An 18,753-nucleotide genomic window follows, 5' to 3' on the forward strand; every position below is an offset into this window, starting at 1 on the left:
CCTAGAAACTCTCAGGACCCATCCAGGAACTGTCCACAACAAAGGTTACTTACTTTCACCTGATTTGTGACCTGTGCTCTGTGTACAGGACCACATGCCACCACATCCCACCACGGGCATTGTAGAGAAACCTGGTGGCCCCTCAGTCACGCTGTTGTATGTATGAGGTTGCGGATGGGGGAACCTTATTGCCATGAACCTGGAATATATACCCATATTTCCAATGATACAGATACAATACCCTTGTATTATTGAATACACATGAAATATATTAACATACCCAACAAGCTGACAAGGTCAACAGTATCCCCTGGTATCACTGACTGCAGCTGTACAAAAGGAAACAGTCTTTTAGGTCAGCTTGATGAATACTGCATAAGTTATCCTGTTAACTACTGCAATGTTTTGTATTGTTTCAAAATGGTAATAAGCTGACATTTTTATTATAACATTTATTATGGGTTTTTCAAACAATACAAGCTTTAATCTTAAGTCTTTGAAATGCGTTTAGAAGTGATACACACAAGGAAGAGAATATATAAATGTCAACTCCTTTATTATGAGGAACACAACATTTTGGTTTATATATTTAATCCTTCATCACCTGATTCTCTTCCTTAAGCTTTAATCTTGATTTATATGTACGGTTATGACAATCAGCAATACAAAGATGCATGCAATACGTATGTCTGAGTCTGCGATGGATATCACTGAATATATTGCATTATTTTGTCGGATCATATGTTTTTGGCCGGCCATGTTTATCGCAATTACTCACGCTATAACGAGGGGTGTGGCGTCATATAGACATTGTAATACTCAGATGACGGTTTGTTTTTTAAGATAAAGTTGTCTTTTATAAGTGAGTGAGATGTTTTACAGTTGTTCATATGATAAGGGAGAAAACTATGAATTTTTCTTCAGCATCTAAAACACACAACACGGGGATAGATTGTATTGTTCATCAGCTGCTGCAGTACAGAAAAATTATAATTCTTACGTAACTTCTACCTCTATTACATATCTGCCATAAATCCTGTATTTTGGTTTCAATCATACTAACTAAAATTTACAGATTTTCAACAGATGTCCTCTTCGCTGTCAATCACACAATTAGTTGCCGCAAAGTAGTCTCATAACTACCCACGCCATGTCGTCGCAGTGGCGGCCATATCACTTTTTTCCTGTGTGTGCTTGAGTCAACACCTACTATAATAGTAGTTACAATCTAGCACCTGGTAGTAGGTCACATTAACCTAAGATTATTCTAATAAGATTGCTATAACAGACATATAAATAAATGTTTAAAGTAATAGTGCTGCTGGAAGAGACTACACGTGAGTATAGCTGGTATTGGGTTTGTGAGGTCGCAATGCAGTCTCCCTCCATTGCCGGGTGTAAGAAGTTTGGTCGATTTATGATCACGGGAGATCCTCATATAAACTGCACGAAGTGCAGAGTGAAGACCTTCACCATGGAGAGGACGTGTGAGCAATGCAGTCACACATCCGAAAAGATCTTCTCAATGATGTTAGAGGCTGCAACAAAGGCCAAGAGGAGAGAGCCGGTTAAGAAGAAACTTGACAAGTGAATTACTGAGAAATCAGTGTCTGCCCCAGTGCCTCCCTCTCCAGCGACCTCATCATCTCCTGCACTCACCATGAATCTCATTCAACAACAACTGAGAGAACAGCAGGAGATGATGAAGCACATGCTTGATTCTAAGTTGTCGGATATGGACGCTAAGATCATGACAGTAGACTACCAGATCTTCATCCATGGCCGTAGGCCGTGCTACACATGATCAACAAGCTGAGCCACTCGGCCAGCCCACGGACAACGTCCAGGTGTGGCTCTCGGTCACCAACCAATGGACCAGCACTAGACCAGAGAACAATACCATACGGGAGCCGCACGGTATTCATGGACAGGCTGTCCACAGCAACCAAGCCAGCCAGCCATACCAGCCAGACGCTGTATGGCCCCACGGACCAGCCTCCTACTGCGAAGGCTACACTTTTGTGGAACTTATTGAAGAGCTTTATCACCTTAGGCCTACACTTCGGCCACATGTGACAGAAGATTCACCACCCCAGATGCCTGATTATGGGAGATGTCATGTGCCTGCTCCATCTCAGCATATTCATCAGACATTACCTTGGCTCAGTTATACGGGCAAGGTTGTAGACCAATTGATGGATAAAAAACATAGGCTCAATGAATGAATGCTACCTGTTCCACCTATGAAATGGATGCTGCACTTCCGGAGTTCCCAAACTTGGATGAAGATTTCTACAAATTAGTGCGCAATCCCGACATGAACGTTACATTATCAGCATCATGTTTCAAGGATTTGGCATTGGTTGCCAGATACTCCATGGATATCGGGGCATATATTAATTGGTTTGTCGCCGGAATCAGACACATCATTCCGTCTCTACAACCATTCTATTTGGCCTGAAACACCTATGACTACTAGGACCGATCAAGTCAGACTAATCCACAGCCTCCTTGACTCTATCGTCAAGATGCAGGAAGATTTACTATCATCTGGTCTGGACTTCGTCACAGTTAATGAGGCTACAGCGACAACAGCTCCTACTCCAGATTCGGTCATGGGCAGATCAAGCGGCAGACGGGAAAGAAAATTCTGACTTCCTTGCAACTCCCTCCGACGTTATAGACCCTTTCGACCTGGTTATGTCTATGGATTGCAATTTACGCCTACCGTCTTTCAAATAAACGCTGACTCCGGGCCCAGTGGCAGGGCGCCTTCTGTCATACACTGAAAGTTATGCCCGACCACTGTTTTCTAGACCTCGTTGCTCACGGTTACAAGCTACACTTAAAGAAACATAGGAGCCTACTTAGCAGCTGCAGAATTGGCTGTCAATTCGGGAACTAAAGGAATCCAAAAATACCAAAGGCTTTTACTCTCTAATCTTTTTAGTTCTGAAGAAGAACACAACCGAGATGAGGATGATAATAGATCTAAACACCCTCAGCAAGAGATATCTAATGCCTCTGCCAAAATTCCAGATGGAGTCCATATGGAAGTTACGGTTGATGTTGAAGAAGGGAGACTGGCTTATCAGCCTAGATCTTACAGATGCATATCTTCAAGTCCCATCATCTCGGAAATAACTGCGCTTCGCAATCAACGGCCGACGCTGCGAATTCCAAGTCCTACCATTCCAGATAGCAATAGCACCTTGGCTATTCACCAGGATTACAGCGCCAGTCATCAAGTTCACCCATCATCAGCTAGTTTGAATCCATGGTTATCTGGACGACTTCTTAGTGGCAGACCAAGGGAAAGAAAGATCAGCTACATCAGAACATGATATTCTTGGTCCAGTTTATGACATACCTAGGATTCCTAGTCAACCCAGCCAAGTCAGAGATCACTTCGGTCCAAGACATTATTTACATCGGAGCAAGATTCCAGCCAGACAGGGGATATCTATATACACCAGAGGATCAATTCGACAAGACTATTAAGATGATCCAATCAATCTCAAGTCAACCCAGCAAGTCGCTGAGGTGGTGGATGTCTCTGCTAGGCAACTTAATGTCTCTACAGGATATGACCTTCAGAGGAAGGCTGAGGCTACGTCCTCTACAGACATGGGTCAACTCTATAGGATCGAAGGGCCTAGAATTCCAGTCTCAGTTACCTCCAACTTTGCTACAAGACCTCCATTGGTGGTATCACAGAGAACATGTGATGAGTTGCATCCCGCTGAAGTATCTGACGCCAGAACTTAATCTATTCACAGTTGCGCCGGATTTAGGATGGGGAACTCATATGGACGATCTCACAGTACAGGGATCGTACAGGAGAAGAACCTTCATATCAACTGCAGGGAAATGAAGGCCATATATTACGCCATCCTGGAATGGAGAACACAGCTTCATCTATCATCAGTTCTCATAGCACGGACAACACCACAGTAGTGGCTTATATTCAGAAGCAGGGAGGAACCAGATCCAACTCCCTGATGACGGAGACAACACAATTGTTTGCCTTGGGAGACTCCTTCAATTGCCGGATGGAAGCGAGACATATACCTGGGAAACTGAACATACTGACCGACAGCCTCTCACGTCGGGTGAGAATAGAGGCAACAGAATGGACATTACATCCACAGATCTTCAGCTGGATATCTAAGATATGGGACATAGGAATAGATCTATTCACCACCTGGCAGAACAATCAACTTCCGGTTTATAACAGCCCAGTTCCCGACCCAAGAGCTCAACAGATCGATGCTCTTTCGATGGATTGGACAAATCTCTTCGGCTAGGCATTCGCACCATGGTCTCTCCTAGACATGATCATCCACAAGGTGAAGGAGACCGATTGCGTAATAATACTGATAGCTTCAATATGGCCCAGCTAGTCATAGTTCGCCAGACTACTAAAGCTACTAATGGAGGAACCCATACAGGTACCACTTCGTCGAGATATGCTCCGACAGCCCAAGTCCAGCATATTCCAGGAAAATCTGCCCAGCCTACATCTAACTGCCTGGAAGTTTTTGTGCACAAGAAGCAAACATCTGGATACACTGTGCTTGCCTTGATAGCGGACTTCCTTCTTCATCTACGTCAAGACAATAAATTCAGACAATAGAAGGTTACAGATCAGCCCTTCATTCTGTACTTCAACATTATGGATTATCTATCGGAAACCATCCCATCCTCAACAGATTAATGAAAGGGGATCGAGGATCCGACACCAGCAGCATCAGGAGATAAGTACACCCTTGATTATTCTGCTTATTAAGTGTAGGATGGATTAGAAGCACCTTAAATGTCAACTATTTACCGAAAGTGATAGAGGACCCAGAAGTGACGTCAGCACCGGAAATAGCCAAACCAAATCCTTCTAACCAGGAAATGACTTCTTTGGGGTAGAAATAGACCTAGAGAGACGTCATTAACATAAGGGGAAGTGTCATAACTGGAAGTGACGCAATTGCCAGTATTATAAGTCACAAATCCAGGTTTATTATGATCAAGATCAGCAAATATAACAGTAAATCTAGTGAAAATATCACATATTGACTGATTCTTGACATAGTTTTCTGATTTTCAAGTCTTCAAGGGGAATTTCAGTAGGATTAGAATCAGTACATAATGGTTTCCAGAAGAAATAGCTGTCAATTACACAGGGAGTTACTAGAGGCGGATCCCACCAGGGTCCCTCTGGTATATTCTGGCAGGTGTGTAATAGAGGTAGAAGTTTCGTAAGAATTATCAAACAATAGTTGTCACTGTTAATAATTCTAAGAATACTACCTCTATTACATCCGAATTGTTATATTTGGTCATTGTTTATAATAAATATGTTCATCCATCTCTTATTCTTCTTAATTATGTTTTGCAAATTAACCAAATTTCTGATAGTACTTAGCATCGTCTGTTTTTCAAACTCTTCTTATATTTGCAAATAATTTTAACCCCCTGATAGGGAATTTAATATTCTACAACTTTGAGTAATTTTATAGTAGAGGCACAACATTTACTTTTCAGAACTTATGAAAAGGTGTGTCTGAAAAAACAACAACTGGGCATCCAGGGTGTTAAACCCCATTTCACCTTACAACCATGTGGAAATAAGGTCAACGTTTAGATGTGTTGATAATATCACCAACAGTGCCATATGGTGTTCCTGTTGGTGTTGAATAGACATTGTAAGATACTCCATTCAGGCACTGCTATTGCTTGCCATCTATCATTTTCATTTGGAAGTGGCATATGAACTCTGCACTTTTGAAGATTGCTTAGAGTGGTAATAATATGGTATTAAATATGTGGCCTTTCATGAAGAACATTTAGGGCAATTAATTATTCATCATTTCTTGGAAGAAGAAAATGCATTATCAGCAACATTTGGTTGGATGCGTTTCTTTGAGCTTTGTCATAAACATTTTCCTCGTTTAAATTCAAAACCAAAAATTCATGTACTGGTTTGTCAGTGAAAAATCTCCATGTTACAATAAGTTGCCTTTGAGTTCACTTCTAATTCATTGTAACTTTTGTTGCAGGGAACCAAAGCATGTTCTCACATGAATGGTCGCCAGGGTTTCTGTCGTCTCATCACATTTCTCCTGGGTCAGCCGATCACTGCTGGAGAGAGTCAGGTGAGTGATGGCCTTCACAATAAGGAAATGGAAAATACAGCTGTTGGGTCTAACCTTTTCCCTGAATACTATTAAAAAGATGTGAGCTTTGCACCTGTGGTACTCTGATTCCCCATTGCTCATTTTCATGTGTGTCATTATGACTTTTGATATAAGATGTGTATATGGTATGTGAAATAACATACAATATTTTGTCATTTATACAATAAATTTTCATGCTTATTTTATAGAAAAACTGTGTTAAATGCTTGCTTATTCTTGTTTAACAGTTTATTATTTCATAAAGTCTCATTTTCAGGTGAGCTTACAGATATTTCTTAGGGCCATTTTTTGGCCAACTTTGAAAAGTTGGTGTATGCCTAATTACTAGTGGTGCTCGACACCTATGTTCTATATTTTGCGATATATTAAAGTTCTATTTGACTTTTGCATTTGGATCATGCTCCTAAATTCACACAAAATTTTTTTCCTTGCATTGTATAATTCATCTTACCAGAAACTACTTGATGAATGAAGCTGAAACTTCACATACTTGTTTCCACAAATGATTACACCTGAATGTGTTCAGGAGGTTTGAATGCAATTTCCACTGCAGACATATTAAACAAAGCTATTCATGAGCATCATGCAGTCATTTTTGTACCAAATGTCTGAAATTTGGCATTTGTTTTGTGTTAGTTTCAACACATCTGTGTTTCAGTTGTTTTTTGTTGCAATATTTGAATTGTTTACCTTGTTTCGACCAAAATGCATTTTTTGCTCTGTAAACTTCCTCTCCTTAATGAGGCTTAACTTTGGCATGTATATCAACGCTGTCATTTAAGTGTCTGTCTTTATTGACATTTTAACTGTTGACTACATAGCCAGGGTGGCTACAGTTTCGTAGCACTCTTTTACAGGATTGTTCCAGTCGGAGATGGAGTTCTATTCAGTCCAGAGAATTTGTTAACCTTCATGTAGCCCTAGCTGTCCTTATTGCCAACTGTGAGGTGTCAAGTTATAGAACAGAAGGTGAGTAAAGGATGTGAGTGTCCTGATATAGAACAGAAGGTGAGTGTCCTGATATAGAACAGAGGGTGAGTGTCCTGATATAGAACAGAAGGTGAGTGTCCTGATATAGAACAGAAGGTGAGTGTTCTCATAAAGAACAGAGGGTGAGTGTCCTGATATAGAACAGAGGGTGAGTGTCCTGATATAGAACAGAGGGTGAGTGTTCTCATAAAGAACAGAGGGTGAGTGTCCTGATATAGAACAGAAGGTGAGTAAAGGATGTGAGTGTCCTGATATAGAACAGAGGGTGAGTGTCCTGATATAGAACAGAGGGTGAGTGTCCTGATATAGAACAGAAGGTGAGTGTTCTCATAAAGAACAGAGGGTGAGTGTCCTGATATAGAACAGAGGGTGAGTGTCCTGATATAGAACAGAGGGTGAGTGTCCTGATATAGAACAGAGGGTGAGTGTTCTCATAAAGAACAGAGGGTGAGTGTCCTGATATAGAACAGAAGGTGAGTGTTCTCATATAGAACAGAGGGTGAGTGTCCTGATATAGAACAGAGGGTGAGTGTCCTGATATAGAACAGAGGGTGAGTGTTCTCATAAAGAACAGAGGGTGAGTGTCCTGATATAGAACAGATGGTGAGTGTCCTGATATAGAACAGAGGGTGAGTGTTCTCATAAAGAACAGAGGGTGAGTGTCCTGATATAGAACAGAGGGTGAGTGTCCTGATATAGAACAGAGGGTGAGTGTCCTGATATAGAACAGAGGGTGAGTGTCCTGATATAGAACAGAGGGTGAGTGTTCTCATAAAGAACAGAGGGTGAGTGTCCTGATATAGAACAGAGGGTGAGTGTCCTGATATAGAACAGAGGGTGAGTGTCCTGATATAGAACAGAGGGTGAGTGTCCTGATATAGAACAGAGGGTGAGTGTTCTCATAAAGAACAGAGGGTGAGTGTCCTGATATAGAACAGAGGGTGAGTGTCCTGATATAGAACAGAGGGTGAGTGTCCTGATATAGAACAGAGGGTGAGTGTTCTCATAAAGAACAGAGGGTGAGTGTCCTGATATAGAACAGAGGGTGAGTGTCCTGATATAGAACAGAGGGTGAGTGTTCTCATAAAGAACAGAGGGTGAGTGTCCTGATATAGAACAGAGGGTGAGTGTCCTGATATAGAACAGAGGGTGAGTGTCCTGATATAGAACCGAGGGTGAGTGTTCTCATAAAGAACAGAGGGTGAGTGTCCTGATATAGAACAGAGGGTGAGTGTTCTCATATAGAACAGAGGGTGAGTATCCTGATATAGAACAGTTGAGTAAATGATGTGAATGTCCTGATATAGAACAGAGGGTGAGAAAAGGATGTGAGTGTCCTGATATAGAACAGAAGGTGAGTAAATGATGCGAATGTCCTGATTTAGAACAGAGGGTGAGTGTCCTGATATAGAACAGAGGGTGAGTGTCCTGATAGATAAAAGAGGGTGAGTAAAGGATGTGATGGTCCTGATAAAGAAGAGAAGGTGAGTGTCCTGATATAGAACAGAAGGTGAGTAAAGGATGCGAATGTCCTGATATAGAACAGAGGGTGAGTAAATGATGTGAATGTCCTGATATAGAACAGAGGGTGAGTAAATGATGTTAATGTCCTGATATAGAACAGAGGGTGAGTAAATGATGTGAGTGTCCTGATGTAGAACAGAGGGTGAGTAAATGATGTGAATGTCCTGATATAGAACAGAGGGTGAGTAAATCATGCAATTGTCCTGTTATGGAACAGCAATGTATCACAAGGGTGAGCTTTTACAGCAGAAGATGATATCACATGTCCAAACATTAAGTTAAATTTGTGAGCAGCTGTTTCCATTAAGAGAAACATCTATCTACTTAAAGATAATGATAATGATGAACCACTTGGCTGATTATTCTACCATCCAGTCATGTGATTCAGGGGTTCCATGAGATTGCAACTGTGCATGAGTAGACTTGTGCGACCTCGTGGTATGGACAGGACTACACTAAAACTATTTTGTTCTCCGAGTTGTTTTTTCTGAGGTAAATTGGTTAACAAGAGTTGTCAGAGTTTCCACTTGAATATTGGGTGTATCTCAACTGGTTGACTGTGTCGGCAGCCATTATGGGGGACAACGTTCATAATATGGTCCCTGTGGAAGACAAATCTAAATCCAAGGGAAAATCTAAGGCAAAGATGTCCAATTCTATGAGCTCCCCAAGCTCTACACCTTCCACTATCTTGGATGACAGTGTAGCTAATGCTGGGACTTCGCATTTGGTTACAGAAATGGCAATTAAGCTTGACAAGCCAAAGAAAATGTCTGCGGGGCTTTCGCACCTGGGAACATCTTTCAAATCAGTGGAACAGAACATTGACAATCAACAAGTTCTCCCCTATGGAGAGGACAATTACTTCTCGGATTATGAGTTGTGCGAAAGTGGAGATGATTACATTGAACCCTCACAAGTGCCTCATGATTCCCAGGGACTGTGTTCTAACACTGGGGACATTATTAGTATTACTGACCCATGTGAAAAAATGTGCTCATTCTTGCAGGAGGCAAGTATTTCACATGAGGATGATGAATTCTCTTACGTTAGACAAAGTCTCATACTTAATGAGGGATATTCTGAGCCTATCGACCCCAAGTTGGCAGACATCAAAACTTTGTTGATTTGAAAACTTCTCTCTTTTTGGCGAGGATGTGGTAAAAAATCTTTGAGATATTGGGACTACCACCAGAATCAGCCAGAGAGCGTCAACAGGCTACTACAGAGGATCGATTGTATGGTGTGAGACCCCACCCATACCATGGGAAGAGTCACTGAGGCCCCCCAATTTTTTTCAAAACTAATTAAAAGTCTGTTTTCGCTTCTCTATGATCCCTAGGTGTGGCTTGCTTGGGATATATTGATGACAGTTTCTTCACAAATGAGGAGGAAGATATATTAAGACAGCAAACAGAAATGAGCATGAACTTTTCTCAGACCAAGGTTTCACAAATATGAAATTTTTGGATTTTGGCTTAATTCATGTGATCTGACCATGGAAATGGACAGTTAAAAATCAGAATTCATCTTTAGTTTAGGTGCTGAGATTCTCAGAAGGACAGTAAAAATCAGATCAATAACACAGTTCTTTGGGATTGTAGCTGCTGCTTTTCCTGCTACACTGTCGGGTCACGGAGAGAGAAAAGATCCATGCACTCCATCCTTGCAGCATGAATTTTGATAGAACAAGGGACCCGTGAAGATCTAGGGTAAAATAGGTCTTCAGCAACCCATGCTTGCCTTAAAGGCGACTGTGCTAGTGCTAGAGGCGACTTACAGGATTAAGTGGTCAGGCTCGCTGACTTGGTCGATGCATGTCATTGTATCCCAATTGTTTGGATCAATGCTCATGATATCAATCACTGAATTGTCTGGTCCAGACTCGATTATTTACAGACCGCCGTCATATACCTGGAATATTGCTAAGTGTGGTGTTAAACAACAAACAGTTAAACAATCAAACAATGATAGAACAATGAAATTATCAATAGAGGCGGAACATTAGCTTCAGTAGTGGCTAGATAATATCACCCACAGTACAAGAGAGATTAGAACCCCTAGACCAGATATACAAATTGACACTGACGCCAGCCTGCAAGGCTCAGGGGCCTCATGTCAGGAGGAGAGAGTCCAGGGATGCTGGTCAGAAGCAGAAGCTTGTCTTCATGTCAATGTCCTTGAACTTAAAGCAGTTCATTTGGGTCTGAGATCATTTCATCACAGACTGAAAGGAAAGGTTAGAGGCGTTCCTTCAGACAACAATACTGCGGTGTCCTATGTTAGAGAAATAGGTGGCATGCAACCTCGAGAATGTGATGGGATTGCAAAACAAATTTGATCTTGGGCCATAGAACAAAACATTGATCTGGTCATCTCTCATATACCAGGTGTTTATAACAGCAGTGTAGGTAATGCTTCTAGAATTTTTTCAGACCGGACCGGATTTTCACTTCAATTGTCAATTGATCTGTTAGCTTCCATATTAAAAAGCAAGATTGAAAAATATTGTAGTTGGAAGCGTGACTCTCCTGCCTGGCAAATTGATGCTTTTACTCTAGATTGGAGCACAGAACTTTTTTACACATTTCCTCCATTTGGCTTAATGAGGAAATGTGTGCAAAAAAATCAAGCATGAAAAGGTTACAGGAATAATTGTAGTCCCTATCTGGCCCACTGGCTGGTGGTTCACTTCTTGTTGACAGGACAAGGGAAATAACTCTAGTGAGGAGCAAGCTATTTCTTCCTTGGGATTGAAAAGCACATCCTCAGATCAAGAATCTGCGGCTTGAAGTATTCATAGTGTCAGGAGTGTCTGAAAGAACAGTGGCATTTCAACAGACATTATTGTGGAACACTTAGAAACCAAGTACCAGAAAGCAATACAAATCATATTGGGACAGATGGTAGAACTTTTGTAGTCAGAGGCAGGCTACTCCAGTTCACCCACTGTAGGGGAAGTTCTAGATTTTCTGTTTTTGTTGTTTTCAGAAGGACTAGGATATAGTGCCCTGAATACTGCTAGAAATGCATTGTCGGTCATGGGTAACATGCCCATCCAAGTTTCCCTCCCTTGGTCCTTATATTTATTGCCAAACTGTTGAAGCTTCCCTTTAAAGTCTGGTATACGCATTTGCAGTTGCAATCTCATGTTACCCCTTCATCACTCCTGACTGTCTGATAGAATTCCAGTCAAACTTCAACTTACAGGTAAGTCTTGTTTAATGTACTAATTATCTGTGTCATTGTAATGTTGTCTTATTGTCATTCCAGATAGTGGTGAATTTCCTGTCATCAAGCCAAAAACAGTATTTCCAAATGTCTTTCTCAAGATGTCAACAGAAATGGAAAAATATGTGTTTGGTACAGACTCTTTTCGCTATCTCCGTGAGGTATGTGAGATACATATAGAATGAATGCTCATCAGATACCAGAACTATTCACGAGTTTCATAAAATTGGTATTACACAGGAACTCGTTTGGTATTTTATTTATCACTTGCCAGTTATAAAACTTTTTTTTTAGAATTTCACTGTCGTATGTGAATAGGCAGACACCTACATGATCAACAGCATAATTCAGTTGAGTTTAAAAGAATAAAACTTCAAACATGTCAGAAGTTGACACGTTTTAATTTAATACCACACAACGGCTCACCTTTAGAATTCAGGCATCTGTTCCAGAAAGTTTTCGTAACTCACATACTTGAACAGAAACTTACGACTGTCGTTGTGCTACAGTACGATTGCTTTGTGGAAAGGGGACCCTGCACCACAAAGTTTACAATCACATCACAATACCCTATGACATTATTTGTGGAATGTTATTGCGAGATCTACCAGCGAAACAATGCTATGTGACGTCGGCCTAGCTACAGGGTTGCCGGGGATAAGCTCCTCTCAGTGATCTATCATGGCCACATGCAATGTTGTTGAATAAGCCAAGGGATGTTGAGAGCTTCCAATATTTGTTTGGTATTACACAATGTGTAATACAGCTGTATGTTTATTAAACGGGTGATCTCTTCACGAGCAAGTAATAAATAAGTCTTCAATTCTGTAACATAATTTTAGCAATAGCTATAACACTTACTTGGTGTAAGAAGGAGTACTTCTCCAATCAAAGAAGCAAGTTAATTTCTACCTGTGTTGAGTTGATACAGTATTTTAGTTGGCAATGTGTAGAGTCTTTTTATTGTGTGCAGGTGGTTCAGGCTGTACGAGAGCTGATTGTGAGCAATGCCACCATCACTGACATGCTGCTGTACTGTAGCTTCTGCAACAAAACCTTCAGCCTGAACCTGGTCAAACACTTAATGGTGAGTCATTTTACCATGTTATATGCATTCCTCCATTGGTACCTTTGTACAATTGTGCAGGTTTGTCTGTATCTTTGCATTTCTCTATTACTTTAGATGACAGTAAATACAAGATGTGTTTATGGAGGCATCTTTTTTATTCTATTATAATGCAACGTTTGAGTATAGATCCTTATACAAGAGTGAATTTTGGTATATGTCATCCTTAAGGTAGGGAATTATAGCAGCAATCGAGTGACATTTATTGGAGGTCAAGGTCAATGGGACAGTCATTCTTAAGATTCTTTGTGTACTGAACTAACCCCTGTGTTTGTATACCATGTTTTTAATAGTTTATACCCATGTTTTCATCTAGACATAATCAAGTATGTGATTGGCTGATACTGAAGGTCATTATGTCATTATATATAAGTCCTGTTAATCCGACATGGTTGGTTGCATATTATGTCAGATTCATGAGTATGTCAGCTTAACAAAAAAACTTTAGTATCAACGTTTGTGATCGAAAATCAGACAAGTACATGGTAGATAATGATACAAACACATAATAAATAAATGAAAAAGGAAGTATTCACACTGTTATGTTATATTGTTATGTTTTCCTATCATGCAACCTTTTAAAGCTTAACACAAGACTGCTGTCTTTGGTGTAACATTCATTGAGAGAAAATTATCTTTGATAAGTAATGAGTTTTGGAAAAGTTGTTTTCAGTCATTTATAGTGCTTGATAAGAAAATCAGTCCGGAATCTTTCAGCAGTTTTTTTAACTGAGCCAATGTTTCATAACCCTAATATCAAAATTAATAGGAAATCAGTTTTCTTCAGTTTAAGAAGGGTGTCTCTCAAATTATAGACTTGGTCAAGGCAGCTTAAGAGTTTCGATCATATGGGGAATTTAATGAAATGTATTGTATCTCTTCATTCTATTTAACTTGTCATGATATGGCTGAAATACTGCCGATGTGACGTTAATCTTAACTCACTCACTCATCCTATTTAGAACCTTATGGTGTTATCAGCAGCATTAAATAATACCTTAAATGTCTTAGTTTAGTTGAAGTTCCAAAAAGTAAAAGCTAAAAGGCTGGAAATGTGGGAATTACAATTTGTAAACTTAAATTGGAACAATATCTGTAATAAAATATGCAGTACAACACAGGATGTAAAACTGTTCGTTTCAATACAAAATTACCCACAGAATCCTGCAACTAATTCTTTTCTGTATGTACTTAATTACGTTCAAAACGATCTGTGCTCCTTCTGTCACAATGAAAAGGAAACAATTAATCATATGTTTTGGCAATGTGATGAAATAAAACAATTTTGGGATGAAGTGTCAGTGTGGATAGACCAGTGTGTTCGTGATTATACTATGACATTTGATACTTTTTGGAGTTACAGAGAACATAAAAAGAGATAAAGTGTTCAATTTTCTTTCACTTATTGCAAAATTCTATATTTATAGATGCAAATTCCAAAATAAAAAAATCCTATTTTCATTTTCATGTTCACGATACAGCATTGAAAAAGATATTGCTTTCAAGACAGGTTATCAGCAGAAATTCTTTGGAGCTTGGATGTTGTATCATAAACTTTTAATTTTAATTTTAACTTTAGACTTTAATGTTTGAGACTATGTACTTTTTTGCACCGCAATATGATAGATAAGCTTTAATAGTTTATGCATACTTGATATATGCAGTATATTTGTATTACTAGAATGAATGTGTGAGTGAGAAGTAATTTATTTTGCGTAAAAAAAACTAAGATGAACTGATAAGTTGTGATATATGTCATGGGTTTTCTGGTACCCTGGGCGGAAGCCGATTTTATGTAACAGGTACTTCATTGAGTAAACAATAGAAGACAAAAAAATATATATTGTTTGACTGATAGAAAATACTTTTGAAAGCGTAGTCTGAAATGGAAGTCAACATTTTGAAAGTAATGAAGCAAGGCTCAAGAAAACTGATTTCTTAGTGGCTAAAGTCAACTTCCTGTTAGTCATTTCATTGGTCGGTCAAAGTTTGCAAAAGGTTGTTCTGATCTGTAATGGGATGCTGTCAGCGGTAGCGAGAACTAACATCTGAATTTTTTACTTATCCTGCATTACTCCTTAATGCATTCACTGCTTACTTACGACAACTAGAAGGACAGCTCTGCGAAGGTCCTGGGTGAAGAAATGAAGTTGTTGTTCTCAAGTCCCAATCAGTGGCCTTCCATCGCTATCCTGTGACCTTGATGACACCTTAGGTCATCTTCACATCACTGCTTGTCGCAGCACAGCCAGGACGTGTCCCAGCGGAGCTCTCCTTTTGGAATAATTTTAGACCTTCAGTTTGTCTACAATCTTAAAAATTGATCTGCAATGGGTGATGTATTTTTTTTACTTTCACCATGTTGTGTAGTTTTATGTGAACTAATTAGGCGTGAAAAGACTCTTGTCTTTTTTCCCGCCAAAATATTGTTCACCGCCATTTTGAATTGTGTTACAATCGTTTGCCTGCCAAGGTAGTCATTTTGTTTACAATTCTCAGCTACGTATGTATAACATATTCTTATGTTCTTAAATACTACTAGCTTTGGCGTAACAGTGAGTTGCGTATACTCAAATTATTGTATACTTTTTCAACTCGTTAAAAATATGGTTGCCGATAGATTAATATCAAATCTACAGCTTTCTTCCAGTCCCGCTTCATCAACAATTCTTTTATTGCGTACCTATTTTTATGCGATGAAATAGTTTTTTGTTGGTCTTTTTGGTTTACATTGAGTTTCGTATATGTACTATTGTATACTCTTGCAACTCGTAGTTTTGCCGATAGATTATTGTTCAATTCTATGGCATTCTTCCAGTACCGCCTCATCAACAATGGCGTAATTGTGTAACTTATGATTGAGCGTGGTACTAATTGTCGTGGGAAAAATCTTACAAAGATTATCATCCACGTTGTTTGGTCTGTACGCAGATGTGCTCTCCAAACCCTAAATGAAAATATAAATACCCTTGGTTTACACTGAGTTGCGCATACAAAAATATTGTATACCCTTGCAACTCATAATTTTGCCGATAGATTAGTGTTCAAATTCTTCGGCACTGTTCCAGTATTGTCTCATCAACAAGGGTTTAATTGCGTAACATACCTTTGAGCATTGTACTAATTGTCGTGGAAAAAACCTTACAAAGATTATCATCCACGTTGGTTGGTTTGCGCGCAGATGTGCTCCAATCTCTAAATGTAAATAGCCTTGGTTTACATTGAATTGTGTATATAAAGATATTGTATACCCTTGCAATTCGTATTTTTGCCGATAGATTATTGTTCAATTCTACGGCATTCTTCCAGTACCATTTCTTCAATGGTTTAATTGCGTAACTTATGTTTGCATGGTGTACATATTGTCGTGGAATAATCGCCCAAAGATCTTTATCCACGGTGCTAGGCATGCACGTAGATGTGCTCGCCAAAATTCAAAATGTAATTTTTGTGTAAATCTCTAATCCAACGAGTTTACTATATAAAAGCAGATTACTCACAATCATATTTTGCAGTTATTCCGTCGTGAGACGAGAGGAATGTCACTATCGCAGAATAGCGAATGACATGGTTCAGTCATTACCACCCAACCGTTATTATCGGCAGGTATTATGACGCCTGTGACTGCAGAAGTACACCATCGACCGAAATCAACAATACCGGAGGATTTTGTGAGTATCGTAACTGCTCCTATTTTTTCAGCCACCAGACACTTCCAGATACATGTATGTTAATCTGTGACGTTGGCGACAGCACCAGCGTATCAAGATGCTATGATGGGGGTAGATTAGACGCAAGCCTTGATCCAGTCAATACCTTTGAGCTTTGTGTCTGAGTTATCTGCGCTGAGCGCAGCACTTGACTACAACCCAAGCACTTCTATTACGCAAGCGACGCACGATCAGCTTAGCACAGTTCCAACATATCCAGCATAGACCTGCGCCGAGCGCAGTGTCTGACTGCTACCCAAGCGCTCCTATTACGCAAGCGTCGCACGATCAGCTTAGCGCTGTTCCAACATATCCAGACCTGCGCTGAGCACAGCGTCTGCATACCAATCAGGGTCTCTACAATGACGTTAGCCCAAAGGCTTACAGTGTACTCTGTTACGTAACCAGCTCATGATCAGCTTAGCACATGTACCCGATCCGGTAGCAGGCCATCTCGTGTCAGTAACGCCCTCCCCTGATAACGGGGTAAATAAGAGGGACACCACGAGGTCATTGGAGGAAGACTTCTCCTAAACTCACATTTGCTCCGTCATTTAAGCGACCAATATGGTCAATGTTTGCAGTGGATCAGAATCTATTAGAGGATAACCCTATCTGATTAGATCACTTCCAAACTATGGTGTTTTTCCTACAGCGTCAGTTTGACCACAGGAAAATTCATCTTGAGACCGTTATGACAGAGATTACCGTCACACCCAAGACTTTATAGTGTTTCCAACTGAGATTCTGGTTTCAAGGGCAGTCTATTACGTCAACCTTGGTCATCTATTCCCCTGTTCAACGAACAGATCGCAGACACGCACGTCAAGTTCCCAAAAAGCTTGGAAAGTTCAAGCGGGCTGGCAAGTCAGGAAATTATAAGCCTAGACGCGCGTTTCTCAGGGAAGACCAGCATTCCCTTATTGGGAAAGGGCGTGGCAGAGACAAGTCTCAAGGACGATTTCGTACTTATCGCACTATATCATGGTGTCCGTATACAGGTAGAGATAACCCCACCGTTGACCACAGTTTGATTGGGAAAATCCAACATAGACATACTGTTGGTAAGAAAAGTTTTATCCTCACACCTACCTGGTACTCATGAAGGACCCAGACAAGATGAGAATGATCCACAATAATCTCTCTCTGTTCAACGAACGTTTGATTCTTGATCAGTCTCGACTATCCATCCCAACCGTAGACTTTTCAGGTCCAGTTCATTGGGGTTCACTACCAATGGTAATATTTCCCATTTGACATGTCAGTGACACTTATGGCTATTTACAGGAGTAAAGAAGCCAATAACTATCTACACTTGACGAACACTTGGTTTGAGTCGTAGATGGAGGGCGATCTACTGTATCATCAACACATGTCAATAACTCGGATAGACAATCAACGAGGCGAAGTCAGGAGTATTCTTCTTCCTATTGACTTCAGTTCATAGGAGACCTGTTCAAGACAAACCAGGATATCCTATCTGTACCGAGGGACAGATGGCACAAGTTTCGAGTATAGTGCACACCCATGTATAATGCGCACCCCCCTCTAGCGGGTTCAGTATTTTGGAAAAAAAAGAAATTTGAATATTATGCGCAGAAAAAATTTACACCGTACCCTTTCAGCGAAGTCCGGCAAACGAACGGGTGCTGAGAGGCTTCGTCAGTACAAATTCGAAATTTGAGATAAAAAATCACCAGACATCTTTATTTACCGTTTAAATAGTATTTATTGTCCTGCTAGGCATTGTTTTATATCTAGGGATTAAGATTACCTTGTGTATTTTCTCGTAAACTAAGCAGGAAACAGCAATCAGCTGTACACACGTTTTCTTGGAATCGACCGGTGATTCGGTCAAGACACACCCAATGATATAACTTTGTAGGATTTTTAATGCAAGGATTGGCAAAAATTGTATCTGAAACTATTTTTTTTATCAGGAATAATATATTTCATTTTTTTCTTAATTATATGCAGGCTT

At 40.0% G+C, this 18,753-nt stretch overlaps 1 protein-coding gene across 3 annotated transcripts in view; it reads left to right on the top strand.

The window, feature by feature from the left end:
- LOC139478445 (ubiquitin carboxyl-terminal hydrolase 24-like) overlaps positions 1-18,753 on the top strand; it is a 213,002-nt gene that overhangs the window by 139,582 nt on the left and 54,667 nt on the right. For 2 of the 3 annotated variants that reach the window (XM_071260905.1, XM_071260907.1), the window contains exons 51-54: positions 6,054-6,149; positions 7,028-7,160; positions 11,979-12,097; positions 12,910-13,023. In XM_071260905.1, the coding sequence (XP_071117006.1) occupies positions 6,054-6,149; positions 7,028-7,160; positions 11,979-12,097; positions 12,910-13,023 (462 nt within the window). The remainder of the gene's footprint in view (positions 1-6,053; positions 6,150-7,027; positions 7,161-11,978; positions 12,098-12,909; positions 13,024-18,753) is intronic. The other variant, XM_071260906.1, reaches the window with a different exon arrangement.

This window comes from Haliotis cracherodii, unplaced genomic scaffold (assembly GCF_022045235.1).
Source record: "Haliotis cracherodii isolate W230 unplaced genomic scaffold, xgHalCrac1.p SCAF_4, whole genome shotgun sequence".
Lineage (NCBI taxonomy): Eukaryota > Metazoa > Mollusca > Gastropoda > Lepetellida > Haliotidae > Haliotis > Haliotis cracherodii.